Genomic DNA, 15926 nt, shown 5'->3' on the forward strand with positions numbered 1-15926 from the left:
CAGAAGAAATAACCACATTATGGACTGGGACAGGAGCAAAATAATCACATCAGAGACCAGTAAATTCAAACGGTGGATAAAAGAGGCCATTGAGATCAGGAAGCGGGAAAGCGTCACCATCAACCGGGACGAGGGGGCATACACCCTCTCGCATACCTGGGATTCCCTAGCCTCGCGTCACCAGGCTCTTCACGTAAGGCGAAGAGCCTGGTTTCTATTCACTCTGAATTTTGTCTGGATTCTGGTTCCGGTCTAGAGAGCGGATCCAGAATTCACCAAATTCACCAAAGTAAAAGTGTTCACCAAAGTAAAACTTTAAATTCTGGCGCACCATCGATTTGGGGTGATGAGGGGTGTAAGAAAATCGATTAACTTAATGGCTTGGGGCTTTTCTTGTAAATTATGTTCTTTAAATTAAAAAGTTTCACAGCATTTTTATTAGCTTGGTGCTTTTATTTTGACGGAAAGGCGCATCCATCGAATTCCGGATCCTGTCTCACTCGCCCTGGTTCTGGTTCCTTACCAAAACAGCCACTAACGGCCCCAGACTAGGGATTCCCTACTCCAGAAAACAAACGACGCAGCTAATATATGACATGTCAGCAGCACGTCGGATGATGCTTCTGAGGAAGACTGGAGTCTCAGTCGAAACTGTCAAGCAGGTAAAACACATCTCCTTACATCCTGTTCTGTCTGAATATAAGAAAACCTTCAAATATTCTAAATAAGAAGACAGTATGAACCTTATCAATCTGACTCAGTAGTTGGTCTCGAGTGGAACATGACACCACAAATAGCATTTGACCATTTTCACGTTGCATTGAATAACATATGAGCTCTCTGTCCACATTGAACACATAAAATTAGGCCTATCAGCTGTGTACTTCAGATCAGATTATAAACATAACCAATTAAACAACTGGTAATAATAATAAAGTAGCATACTTGCTATCTTCCTATGTTTGTAACATTACTTTTTGAAACAGAAAACACATGTTTTATACAGTGATATTTACTGGAAATGACATATAATACAGCCAACAGCAAGTAGCCTAGCTTGTTATTAGCGATGGTCATTTACCTTTCAGCTTGCTGGCAAACTATCTCAAGCCAGCCGCCATCCATGTTGTTTTTGTCGTGAAATATATATTTCTCTTTTCAATCTCAAGAAACAGCCATTTTTGTTAGCAATTGCGGCCTTTCAAAGCAAGTGACAGGAAGCCTATAAATAGGAACAGGGGGTGTGACAAAAGTTCAGCTCTAAACATCATGCCTCGTCACCTGCAGCCAGTCAGGATACCTCTTTCATCGACCTGAAATCCAAAATGTTGCCTTATTGCTGCAGTTTTAATTTTCTTGACAGACTAACTCTGCCATGCCTTGTCTCGTCACCCCCAAAAACACATGAAAGCTCGAGTAAACAAACACAACGAGCGCAGCTTTGCACCTCCCACAACTCAAGATCTCAACTGAAATTTCAGTCCCCTTCATGTTGCCGTGTTCGGCTCACAGCCTGTCAGGCAGTGTGGTCTACGTTAGTCCATTCATAAACAAAGTATTCATCATGCTATCATATTGCTTATTACTAATGCAATACAAATTGGATTTAGCACTGTGACGCTGTTGACACAGGTTGTAGGTTACTTTTTAAAGTGCCAGAACATGTCATAATGACAAATGCTGGTTCAGCCGGTTTGTAGAAAATTAAACAACTTTAATCTCGTACACCGAACCGGACCAGCAAAACCGCAAATCGACCCAACTCTATTTTGAATATCCTTGGCCCATACACAAACAATGTTAAATCATGAAGTAGCTTATAGTTTGAGTAGTTAATTGACCAGGGACTTTTTACTTTTACTTGAGTAGGTTTGTCATATGGTAATTTTTACTTTTACTTTAGCTTTTTTTTTTTTTAAGTAATTGTATTTTTTTTTTACTAAAGGTTTATTGAATTTCAAATTTTTCAACAACAATCCATCTCAAAAGGCAAACCCCCCCCCAAAAAAAAAACAAGCTCCCCAAACAACACCAGACAGAAGACAGAAAAAAATGATAAATTAATAAAAAAAGGACTGACTTACACTAATAGATAAAATAGGAGCAAATAAACCATAATGATAAAAACAATAAACTGAGGTAAATCAAAATAACAGTATTAACATGACAAGTAAATGTGTCAGATTCCAACCATACCACAGTCCATAAAAGATAAGTGTCAAAAAGTGTCCATATAATAGTGTTTTGATAAATATTTCCTGTGGCTGCGCCACTGCCACATCCACCCTCCTGCATTCATTACAATCCCAACAAGAGCTATATGCACTACCAACAAATTATCTCTGTATATTTACAAATACACATAACATTTTGTAACAGACATATCAATATATGAACACCAGCCTGGTACTTAGCAAGATCACTCCCCCTATGCCCAAATAAGAGTGTTCACTGCCCCCCCTTGTAGTGAGTGGAACAGCAGAAACATTCCCCATTTATTCTTATATTATTCTACCTCATTTATTAGGCTATAGGATGAGTAATTGTATTTTTAATTGAGTAAAGATTTACCCACCAGTTCATTGTTTTGGAAAATATTGCTTTCTTTCCTAAACTGAAATGAGAGTATCAGTATCAGTCCCATGTCAGTGGATAGGAGCTGGAGCCAGGAAGCTTAGCATAAAGAGACACAGGGGGGAACAGCTAACCTGACTCTCTTCAACACTTCAGTGCTCACTAATATGTATCTCAATCGATGAACCTTTACTTAAAAAAGACATGAAATGAGAATCAGTGGTTGCAGAGTGATGTATATACTTGAACTATCTCTTCTTATATTGGTTCAAACAAGCTGCAACATGTAATTTGGTTAGCATTAGAGTTACTGTTGGGTGTATTACACCTCCCCTGCTTGCAGTCTTAATGCTAAGCTACAGCAGGCTAATCACATGGCTGTAGCTCCATACTCACACAGATACGAGACTGATATCCATCCATCCATCTATAAGTATTTCCCAAAATCTTGAACTATTCAAGTTACACAGTAATCAATTAAGCATTGTTCTGGAGCTACTGATGACCAGTTCAATAATTGGCAGTTTCTGATTTCTTCCTTTCTCTTTCATTGGTGATTACGGAGTATTTATAAGTGTTACTGGTGTTTTTATGCTAATTTCTCACTGTAGATACAGTTTAGCAAGCAGTCATATGATGGTTGTAATATTTTGACTAATTACCTTCATCATGGTGCAGTGAAGCAACTCAGACATCAATTGTTGTGAGACTGAGAAAGACACAGGGAGGCAAACGAGAGATGAGGGGAGAAATAATGACGAAGCCGGACAGGAGAGAGGCAGAGCACAATAAGCAAACCAAAGGGCTCATTACTGTGGATAGTCGAAGTCTCTGATCGTGACAGAAAGAGACAGACTGATCATTGTCTCCTGCTGGCACTTCCTCCCCACCAAGTTCAGAAGGCTAAGAAGCAATCAATTGGGACTGGCCAATTAGCACATTAGAAGATGTTGTTTACATTCACAGTGTCATGTGTCTGTGCAGATAATGTAGCTGTTTCTAGTTCCATGACAGATCAAGCCCTCAGATATCAGCTGATGGCACGTGTTAACATCCCGTTGAGCTTGAAGTTAAAGTATTAATCTGCTAGATGCACCAATGAAGTTATTCTGCATCTCTTTAGTGTCACTGTAAGTGTTTGTTACTCTGGTATTTTTGCTTTACACATACCAGAGGTCACTTGCCAGTCACTTGGTTCAATGGGATTCAATAATGTTGATTAGCATGTCACAAACGGCAAATGTAATGATACAAACGATGCACTCATCCATCCATTTTAAAAATAGCTTGCCGTGTTCAAGGTTGTGAGGGGGCTGGAGCCCATCTCAGCATGCAATGGGTCAAAGGCCGAGTGCACCCTGGACAGGCTGTCAGTCCTTATAGACAGAAAAACACACTCGTACCTACGGGCAATTCAAATATAATCTGCATGTGTTTAGTCTGTGGGTGGACACCCAGCTGGTGCGTTCACATGATGAATTCTGAGGTGACAATGCTTTTGAGCCTCAGCATGTAAAAATTATTTTTAAATCAAAATAAGATCATACATCTACAAATCGGCGCCCCACAAATTATGTTAGGTAGGAAATGAAAATCTACCGAGGTTAGCTTCAGGCGATTTAGGTTACTGTGGTTAGGTTTAGGAAAAGACATACCTTAAAAGGACTGGAAGTCTCCTGGGGAAAATCCCGTGTTTTGTGACCATTCCACGGGGACCACTTTTTTACTCCCATCAGAGCATTGGTCACGTGATCGCAGCCTTACAAAATATGTGGATCATACATAAAAATTTTTGACTCATGCTTGTGAGGATATCTTCAAATTTTGGTGCATTGCTTTTCATTGGAAAACATACAAACAGTGCGTGAGAGAGGCTTGTTTAAATTTAGCAATGTTTATGCAATTGTGTGGAAACCAAGCAATAGCTTGTGACTTAGTATGGCACAGGCCCCCTTCAGCTCAGTTGAGGGCATTCAACATGTCATCTTGTTATTCTTGATAGGCAGCCTGGTGGGCAGGTGTGTCAGGTCTGTCAGCTTGCATTCTGGGAAATTGTGCACTCCGCAGACTGTGTTTTCATCTGGGGAGAGAGGGACCCTACATTACATAAATATGAGTGATGTTTGTTTGTGTGAGTGCGTATGTGTGTGTACGGTGTGAATGTGTGTGTGTGGTTCCCACTGCGGCACGCAGCCTAAATATCCTCTTGTTTTCATGATCATGCTGCCTTGCACATGAATAACAAAGAGGAGTTGCTAATATTAGCAGCCTGTGTGATTCTGGGAGAGTTCTAAGGATCTATCCTTTTCTTTTTTTCCATTGTCAGGGCTCAGTGGATAGCGACTGTTTGGCAGGTTGGAGAGCTGAGGTCTCATCCCCGTCTGCAGGTGAAGGTTTAGACAGCCAACAGTTAGAGAGTCTGGGGATTTACAGAGATGGATTGCGTGAGAGCAGGTGAAAGCTCTTAGCGCACATCCTGGTCAAAGAAGCTGTGTTTCATTGTTACACTGTTAAATGCTGACAAACATCAAAGATGAACAGCTCTGTTGCTGTCAGTAAGTGCTGGGAAATCTATTCCATGATGTATGACAAATGTAGCTGTATGTTTCTGTATTTGCCTTGAATCCTACGCCACTGCAGATACTAGAATACACACATGAACGCTCACACAGTTACACAGATGCAAAACCATTTGTGAATGTAATGAGGGTCACAGAGGGTAACCCAGATTGATAATGCAGTGAGCCAAAGGCAGGGTGCTGCCACTACCATCACTAACATGGCTTTCCCATCCAAGTCAATTGCCTGCTGAAACAACAGGCTGCAAGCCATGTGAGTGAGACTTTATGCAGCATAGCAACAGTGTGCTGGGAGCGAGTTACCCCACTGTCTAAGCTGATTTGACACAGTCAGGTGAAACAAGTTCTGAGTTGTGTGGGGGAAGACTTTTTCTGTGCTTTTCGATTTTGCAGAAGCCTGTCTTGTTTAGAGGTTCAGCTCTCTGGCCGTGTGGTGGATTCATTCACCAGTAGAACAGCCTGTCCTCTCATGGGTAAAAAATGGAAAGGACAATTGATTCCTTTATACTTGGATTTGGACATTCAATGTGAAGTGATTTTGTAAAGAGAAAAATACTTATCGAATCTACACTATTGTACCTTTCTATGTTTCTTTCTTTTTTAACCAACCATAAGCTGTTGGTTAAAATAGACTGTTTTTTTTTTTTAGAAAACAAAAGCCCCAAGGCAACAGTTTTAGATTAAGTGAACAATTCTAAGTAATATTTGTTAAAGGCCTACACATGGGTCAAATCACACTTTCTAGCTACGCTAGCATTAGAACCTGTAATATCTCCATAACTACTGGATGGATTGGAGTGATCTTTGGTTCAAACAAACATAATCCCAAGAGGAAGTATAAATGACTTTGGTGATCCCCTGACTTTACCTCGAGCACCACCATGATGTTGACATTCTTTGGGTTTTTTTATGAAATGTCTTGACAAATATTGAATGGATTTCCATTGAATTTGGCACAGATAATCAAGGTTAGAGAATGAATCCTAATGAGTGGTTTCTTGGCTTTTCATCTAGCACCACAGCCAACCAGTTCTCATTCCTAGGTTGTCAAATACCAACACTTTGGAGTCTTATTGGGACGCACAAGATATTCTTTAGCATCTGTGTAGCTGTCTCCATTGTAACACATGGTTAGCGTTGTCATAGGGTTGCAGTTAGATTTAGGCAACAAAACTACTTGATTAAGTTTACAAAAAACATGATGTTTTGGATTAAATAAGTAAGTTACATACCTATGCAACTTATGTACCATTACGTTAAAACAATGTTTATTTTTGGTTTTACATGGGACATGAACAGTAGTCTCGTGGATGAAAGTCCATGTTTGTTTCAACCATTCAAGACATTTGCCCACCATATGCTGACTGAGTTTCTGGCTCTTTAAGTTGTTCTCATTGTCAAACATACCCATGGATGGATTTACACTGGAGTGAGTTGAAAGCCCAGTGCTTCTCATATAGATGCCAAAGAGTGGTATATAACCTAGGAGTGATAACGGGCTGTACTAGCAGGTTGATGTTGTTGGTTTAGAACAAAATGTCTCAAACACTACTGGATGGATTGTCGTTTACTTGGAACAGATATCTGTGTTCCTCTCCGGCCATCATGAGGCTTAAATATCACTTGGTCCATCACTTTGGTTTATGAATGAAGACCTCCAAAACTAATGACATTACCATCTGCTTAACAAAGATGATGAACATGGGATACAGTACCTGGTCAATATCAGTCTGTTAGTATTGTCATTGTGAACATGTTGCCATGCTAACATTAGCATTCAGCTCAAAGCACTGCTGTGTCTAAGTATAGCCTTAAAGAGCTGCTGGCATGGCTGTGGACTTTTTAGACCGTAGCTTTGTTCTATAACATGCAATGAATGTGTCTCCCTACAGGAAACTATAATGGGTTACATGCAGCATTTTATCATCAATAAATTATTACATTTGTCTTGAGACGTTTCTATAATTAACATATACAAACAAGGTCATCACCAAGTAGAAACTGTGTACCACAGGGTCACAGATAGCAGGAAAGCTACGCAAATGCTTCACAACAAAAGGACGTTGCTTTCCAGCACCTTGTGACAAGAAGTTTATAGAACAAACAGTGACACTGGCATGAGATTAAAACTACCAGTCACATAGATCCAAGTCCATTAACTTGTTTACAGTAATTAATGCACCAACATTCATTTTCAATAACATAGTGATGCTTTTAAACACGTGGCATGTGTAGCATGTTCACCCTAACGATGAATGACTGAATGTGTGGGTATTTGATGATGCTTTGTGATAAGAAAAGCATCCCGACTTGCTTCTATATTCTTGCTCTCCTTGTCACTCATTTGACTACAGCAGCATACAAGTGACAGAGGGGGCTCTGAAATGCTGCCAGCATATGGAGATGAATGTTTTCTGCCTCTGCACATGGCCTGATCTGTCTTGCCTCAGCCCCTCTTACATCATGGCACGTGCCCTGGGGCTTTCTCTACAGAGCCGGCGTTCTGTATTTAGAGCCTGATTTATGCACAAACACACATACCACTGGGGAAGACGCAATGAGTGTTCTTTTCCCCCGCCGCAATTGCCAGCAATATAATCATCTTCCCACACTTCAATGTGCCTTTAAGGATAGCATTCAGAAATAACGGGAAAACAAATCTCATGAAAGCAAATGGAAATTTTAAAGACATAACTGAATGGAAAAACAGAGAGATGGATGGTTTAAAATATTTTGAACCGGGTCAATTCAAGGTAATCAAATAATTAAAAGAAGCAGGGCTTTTATTTTGTTCTTTTATTCCTCTTCCATAGTTTTATAGATCCATGTTGCCATTTTAATCTCCTGTCTTTTCTCCCACTCAGCATGGCTTCCAAGATTTGCTCTGGAACTCAATCTACACCCTGCAGACTCCCTGAATAGTGAGACGCTCGTGAAAAGGAATCCGCCTGGTAGATGCACAACGGGAGGAGAAATGAAAAATAATTTTTTTTTTTTATTTCTGTGTTTCCCTACCTCTTTCTTTCTCTCCCTGTCTTTGTTCTAAGGTTGTTAGAGAGCTCGTTGCTCAACGCAGAAGTGAAGGAAGGAGAGATCCTGCCTCCTACCATTCAGAGGCTGATGAAAGGATACAACAAGTACCTCAGGCCTTTCTTTGACAGTAAGGAAACTGCAGACACATGCAGCCATGGAAATGACAGAACACTCGAGGGAAATGTGTGTTCAACAGAGAACGAGAGGGGCTCATATTGCAATTTTGTGCTTGCCTATCCCTTCTGAGTAATATTCGCTGACATTTAAATTTACTGCATATGTATATAATGACATGAGATGAAGTCAAATTTATCTTTGAAATTGGTTCGTCCCATGATTGTGTTTTATGTAATGAAATGATAATAAAGAAAAACAAACACTGATATGAGGCCAGTAAAAGAATGCATGATATACTTAAATCTAAATATCCATATAAATCTAAAAATATAATGTGTTAGTGGCTTAACCAGGATCCGAGCTGCTAATATGTGCTGTGATTTAGATTCCAATTTCCAGCAGGCGTCTAATTTTGTTCCAATAGAGAAGCAAAGTCTATCTCAGTGTACGCTCTCACAGGAACGATATTATGTCATTCCCTGCAAATCCCTCGCCACCGTTATTGTTCTAGGCTCTGGGAATCCGTCACAATGTGATTATGGTTTGTTTACTCGCTGTATGATTTGTAATAACACCTCGGACTTTACCAAGGCGAATGCCATTCAGCATAATCACTCCCGCCTAGGAGCATACGTTTTGTACACACTGATGGCAAAAGCACTGCAAACACATGCATTCACACACCCACGCACATGTATTTGCATTGCACTGTGAGAACTTCCAATGTTTTTTTTTATTCCCTAACCCAGAAATGCTTCACCAGATATGTGATACTTGTAGCGCTGTCATCATGCACTCCTCTGCTATGCTTTGTGTTTTTACTGCATTTTTAGCCACACATATAGTGCAAGTTAAAATATTTTTGGTACAAGGTGCAGGGTTTTACTGCTTGTCAATGTCACCTTCCAGCCAGACAGCTGCAGGCACAGCCAGCAGGTTTGCTCAGTGCAGTCGGACCAGACAATTCTGGAGCAGATCGCCCCCTTACTCAAAACTTTATCATTATTTCTAATGCTGAAGTACTGTAAGGATTAGTTTGACGTTTTGGGTAATACGCTTATTCACTTTTCTGCCCAGAGTTAGATGAGGAGATTAACACCACTCTATATGTTTGTAGGCTGATTATAAAGCTACAGCAGACAGTTGGTGTAGCTTAGTAGAAAGACTGGAAGCGGTGGAAACAGTATGGCTCTGTCCAAAGGAAAAATTCAGACCGAAGTGTTTGGTTTTCAACATAGAAATAGAATGAGAGTAGAACAGACATTCCCATTCAAAACAATGTAGCAGGATGGTTTATGTGTAGCATTGCCACTGCAACTGTTGTAGCAGGCTTGTGGCAAGTCACCAATTCACAAGTCTGAAAAGGGCACTGAAAAGGTCAGGGCCATCACACTCAGGTACGAATCAGACCTGTGGCCCTTTGCTGCTTATCACGTCGCTTTCTCTCCCACCTTTCCTGTCAAGTATTCAGCTACACTACCATTAAAAGGCAAAAACACCCAAAACATAATCATAAAAAAGTAATAATAAAAAATAAAAATACAATCTTTTAAAAGATGACCAAAGCTGTTATTTCCCTTTTTTTTTTGCAGAAATGAAAGTTGTATCTAACTTCTTATCTAACCACCAGAAATTGAATGATCATATCTCCCAAAATGGTGACCTATCCTTTTAAAGCTAAGCTCCAGTAAAAGTATATACCAAATGACTTAATTTTAAGTTTTTTGTAATTGTTTGATGCTGTGTGAAGGCATTAACTGTGAAGAAATACACAAACACTTGCTTACAGTAAATGCACGTACATGCAAATATACCCCCATACTGACAAACCTACAGTAGACACACACAAAGACATATACAGTATCTGCAATATGACAACAGGCTCATTAGACTTTCTCACAGAAATAAAGATTGATAAGTGAGCGCAGGGAGAACTGGGGAGATGAAACATAGGACAGCAGCAAAGTTACCCCTCTTTGATGGTGAATCAGGGAGAACTAATTCCCTCAAGGAGGTTCACACTCGACCGACTGCAGCTGTTGATGTGCCAGCAATGTGGGGTCTTAAGCGTTTTTGAAAAATGCTGTCCTTCAAGAACCTTTCATTATACAACACTATGCTTTATTATACAACCCTATATCCTTATGCCTCCTCAGTATACCCTGGTACCTCATATATCTCAGTCACGTGTACTGTAGTAGCCGTCTGTATGTATTAGTGGTGTAACAGTACACAAAAGTGAGGGTTTAGGAATCAAGGTTCAGTGCCACAGAGGATCTGTTTCATTTCATTTATTTTGAACTGATAGTAGCGCTAGTATCAAAGACAGATATAATCCTCCTGCTGAGAACTGAGGTAACATTTTGTTTACTGACAACTTCAGTAAACTGTTTTCATCATAAAGGGACACCTCTGTATTACACTGTACGAACACTGAACAAATGCTTCCCAAAAGGCAACAGGTCACAACAGGCTATAAAACTAAAAAGCATCTCTTATGCTATGAAATAACAAAAATACCAAACATACATAGCATAATACTTGTGTGCATTTGGAATAGTGTTTCAATCAGTTCCTTCCTTTGCTTTTATTTAACCATTCAAAGCACCCAAACATTCGGGTGATCACCACATCTTGGTGATGCCATTGGATGTGTGTAGGCATGTTCAATGTGTTACCATTTACATCCTCTTCACAGGTGGTGCATCACCATTACAGCATTCTTGTCTTCTACACAACTTTCCCTCTGTTGCTGGTGTAGCTGACCGAGAGTTCCAGCATTTCATTTGCACTTGCCATAGTTTGACTGACTCATACGCCAGTCAGCTTGTTGTGCTAGCCTCAGTGGGCGCTGCTAATGGCGTAGGGCTTAACATCTCTGGGCCGAACTCATGCTTATTAACTTTGGTTCCACATTACATGCATCAGTCTACATACCGTGTATTCCTCAGTGTTTCTGTGTGCACCTGACCTTGACCCCTGTTTCTTGACAGTGCGGTGCAAATATGCTAACCATTGATATTCATGCATTAAACGCTTACACACACAGGTATATATTCAAATGGTGGGGAATATGTAATGTGTAGACATACAACAGATGAAACATCCAGCAATTTTTCATTCTTGTTTCTAGATGGTCCTGTAACAGTGGGTATGAGCCTGGACATTGCCAGCATTGACACCATCTCAGAGATCAACATGGTAAGACAATGATTTTCATGCACAGCAACAGACCCAGAACCACACAAATAATGTGTGTGTAGTTGTTCAGTTTAGGGGTTGTTGTTTTTACCAACATCTCTTTATGCTCTGTTTACCTCACTTAACCTTTTTATCCCAAGGCTCCAAATTGTGTTTTTGTTTTAGTTCCATTGATCTACCTCTCAAGTTCCAAACAGATGTATTACACCATTTCACAATAACCATGTTGTTTTAAAAATGCTTTGATGTGAATCGTTGCAGTCAGTATTTGCCTTGAAAAACCCATTTACACAATGCTTGTTTTAGAATTCTGGAGGTGTCAAATACCAAAGCTCATTACAGAACACTAATCCAACTAATCGGTGAAATCTGTGAGGGTTTAAGTATTAACAGGCAGTAAATATGAGCACATAAATAATACAAGCCAAAATCCATCAAGAGCAACAACAAGATGCAACTGAAAGTAACTTTTAGTCAACTTTTTAAGTCAGATCACATTACTGAATCTTTTTACTTCATATGTGGCAAGGGTCAATACATTTGTAAATAAGGTGAATTGTTAATAAAAACACCATTCAATAGATCAGTCAGTAGATAAATGATTATTGATCATTTCCAGCTTTTCAGATGCGAATATTTTTAGATTTTCTTTGTTTTCAATGACAGTAAACTGCATCTTTGTGTTTAGGACTCTTGGTTGTGCAGAGCAAGCAGTTTTAAGATGTCAACTAATGCTCTGAGAAATTGTGACTCTTGAATATTTTACAGACCCAACTATTAATGGAGAAAGTAGGTGGTAGATTAAATGATAAGGAATCCAGTTGTTATTTACTGTATAATCAACTACTGACACAGGCAATAGTGAACCCCTTAGAGCCTCCTCCCCACAACTTAGGAGTAAGGCTCAACCAAACCTGATATGCAAATGTTGCTTTGATCTCAATAACAACCCACAAGGATAGATTACAACAAAGCATGGTAGCTCATTTTGCTAATAGGACATTAGGACACACGTTAGCAATAGGACACTGACATGTTGACTGACAGAAATACACCTGTCAACATCATGGGTAGCCTCAGTTTAACAGTGGACGAGATGATGGCATTCCACTGGGGCTGATTATTTCTTGTGGGTCTGAACATGTTTTCCCTCACAGCTTGTTGCCGCACAGCAGAAGAAAATGATTACGAAGCTGCACACGATGTAACATCAGGACTCTTAGAATGGATGCACAATATATGTTCATTGTCATAAAAACCTGAACAGACTTGCTGACGTGAAGCAATGCTGTGGATTACTCTTGCTTGAGGCACAGAAGGGCTCAGGGACCTGACACCATCAATACCCAACAATGCAAAAAAAAAAAGCCACTGGCTGATTAATGAAATACGGATACATGGGAGAGGCCTGGTTTGCAAAAACCTCACTTGCTTGTCAGCATATTATTGACATGCTTGTTAAATTGTCAGTTAGCTCTGTTGTGACCTTTGAGCCTGAATCCTGCAGGACTACACCGCCACCATATTCCTCCGCCAGCGCTGGACGGACGAGCGCTTGGTGTTTGAGGGCAACAAGAGCTTGAGTCTTGACGGGCGCCTGGTGGAGCTGCTCTGGGTTCCTGACACCTTCATCGTCGACTCCAAGAAGTCCTTCCTCCATGACATCACCGTGGCGAACAGGCTGATTCGCATCTTCCCCAATGGGACCGTCCTTTACGCGCTGAGGTGGGATAACGAACAAGCGTAATTGTTCATTGGTTGTTCGTTTCTTTCTGCTCCAACAGACAATGAAAAGTAAGCCAGGGAATGGAGGAGAAATTGGCCTGGGGGTGGAAGCGTGGGTTAAATTTGAGATAATGTGATTGCGCAGCAGGGAGTTATGTCAATTCTATTACTTGGGTATTGGATTTTATGAATACAAGAGCATGTGATCTGTCAATACAAAGAGCTGTGGGCTATCAAAGCAACAGCAAGGTCCCGTTAGCATCTTTCAAGCATTGATTGCTCTGTGCGCAAGGGCTTGACAAGCTCTTGGCAAGCTTCTGAAACATGAATTACCTTGGCTTTCCGATTAGACATTGGGCCAAGCAGACAGGTTATAGATAGAGAGGTTAAAGATGATCCAGCAAGTGAATGTGTTGAGCTGTTTAAAGCCTGTGATGATGGGATTTACACATCCTACTGTATTTGGTCACAGGCTTTAACCTCAGCTTGTCTATGGATTGTATAAGAGCTGTCCGTGGTGCTGATTAGACCTCCCTCACTCAATGCTTCTCAGCCTTGATCTCAGTGGTCCTGAACTTCTTTTTACACTTTAGTAGTGGTTATACATGGTCTGGCTACACAATGAAAGAGAAAAAAAGCATCACATAGGAGACATTCTCACTGTTTTAATGGCAACTTTGTGACTATCATGGGGAGAAGAATGTACGTGGGTGTCATGTTATAGTAAATTGGGCTGGGTATTCAGGCTCAGTTCAGTCTGGCCTCACAGTTAATCATGTCTCTGCACACTGTAAACATCAAGAGGGCACTGCATTGCTCTCTGGTGTGTGAGCATGCCTGTCTGCAATTTTTGATTTACGCTTTTATTTTTAACAAGTGTGTGACATTGTTATGTACAGTGTGACTCCATTTGTTGATTTATGTTGTTCTGAATGTGTGTGCCCGCCCTGGTTGTTATGGACGTTTGCCTCCAGACAGAGAACTGCACAGTTTCTGGGCTTTAACCAGACAGAGGGGATGTGGAGGAGGGTAGGGCTTTACATTCCGAGAGCAGGACTAGTGAGAGTAAAACAAGCCAAAAAAGATAGTCAGGAGAGGGATGGACACCCCGGGGAATTGGTGCTGTGAAAAGGGACAGAGTGAAGTGAGAGATGTGAGGTGTTGAAGGATAGGACAGCTGTGGTAAATGTTTCAGTGCTGCGCCAGGGGGATTACATGAGAAAGCACTGAGGTGATCGGAGTTAAAGGTTGAGCAGTTAAAAGGGCAGATTCAATTAGAATTACTGTATGCTACTTTGATGGTTCAGGAGGTCCGGTTCATATTTGGAATGGAAAATATCATAAAGCCAGAAATCAGTGATGTCAGTGAGATGGATTTTCTGAGGGTCCATCTCCACTTTCCCATTTTTAAGTCAGTTGTGCTGCAGCTCTATGATTATAAATCTTGATTATGTGAGAAATTTCTAAGGAATTGTTCGAAAGACTTCCGAGTAAAAACATTCTAGTAAAACTTTGAAGCTCTGCAACTTCTTAGCAAAGTGTGATTCTCAAGTGCTGACAGCAGTGACTCCTATGTGTTATGAAATATGGATTTAAGGTATGTCTGTCTAAAATACTGACCCCCAAGCATTGAATCAATAGCAAGCCTCCAGAGATTATGTGTCATAGCTACATCACATCAATCATCAAAACTTAATGCACACCTTGTTATGATTGAGACTGCTCATCATTAACTGTATCAAATTCTTTCATTACTCAGTATTGGCAAGAGGAAAGCTTACAGAACACACTGTACTTCCCCAGCAATTAAGTTAACAATATGAATACATGCAATTTAGTAATATTATTCATCAAAGCTTAAATAAAGCAACCATTTTAATGATTCTTATCTGTTACATGTGAATCAAATATATGTTTAATTGTTTCTATTACTAGAATATGTAAAGTGTGTAGCCCATGCCTCTGCCTCACTTCTAACTGATTAAGGAGACCTCTCTTTAATAAGCTGAGACCAAGTCTTATCAATAAGGCATTTAGACCTAATTCATATCACTCACCATTTACAACATGACATCATTTACTCATATCATATTTATATATCATACATACTTATTTTATAATTTATATAAACATAATATTAAATTGTATTCAATAGTGTCTATGCATAAAAAAAATAAAAATATTAATGTATGCATACTTTATTGCATACATTATATAGACATTACACATACTTATTTAGTTTAATTTTATTTATGAAGCCCAATATCACAGAGCACAATTTGCCGCAGAGGGGTTTTCAACATAGGACATCCCTCTGTCCTGGGACCCTCACTGTGGATAAGGACAAAAAAAAAAGATAGAACTCTCAGGAAGAGCAACAGGGGGGTGGGGGGTGTAATAATGGTAGAAGAATGACTAATTATCATATCAGTAGTAGTAGGCATCAGGCAGAACCACAGCAACAGCGCAACCACAACCCAACTGGGATCTGTGGGAACCTGCGAGACAAGGGAGCACAAAAGCTCCAGGGAACAACCTAGAGTTAGTAACATGTATTAATGAAACATTAATGTTTGCAAATGGAGAGAGAGAGAAGGAGAGAGGCTCAGTGTGTCATAGGAAGCCCCCCAGCAGACTAGGCCTACATTAGCCTAACTAGGGGCCGGTCCAAGGCAAGCCTGAGCCAGCCCTAACTAT

General features: G+C 40.2%; 1 protein-coding gene across 1 annotated transcript in view; it reads left to right on the forward strand.

The window, feature by feature from the left end:
- Positions 1-15926, forward strand: part of LOC126406624 (gamma-aminobutyric acid receptor subunit pi) — a 65627-nt gene that overhangs the window by 38475 nt on the left and 11226 nt on the right. The window contains exons 3-5 of the mRNA XM_050071036.1: positions 8201-8313; positions 11437-11504; positions 13012-13229. Coding sequence (XP_049926993.1) covers positions 8201-8313; positions 11437-11504; positions 13012-13229 — 399 coding nt within the window. The remainder of the gene's footprint in view (positions 1-8200; positions 8314-11436; positions 11505-13011; positions 13230-15926) is intronic.

The sequence above is a fragment of the Epinephelus moara genome, chromosome 19 (genome assembly GCF_006386435.1).
Source record: "Epinephelus moara isolate mb chromosome 19, YSFRI_EMoa_1.0, whole genome shotgun sequence".
Lineage (NCBI taxonomy): Eukaryota > Metazoa > Chordata > Actinopteri > Perciformes > Serranidae > Epinephelus > Epinephelus moara.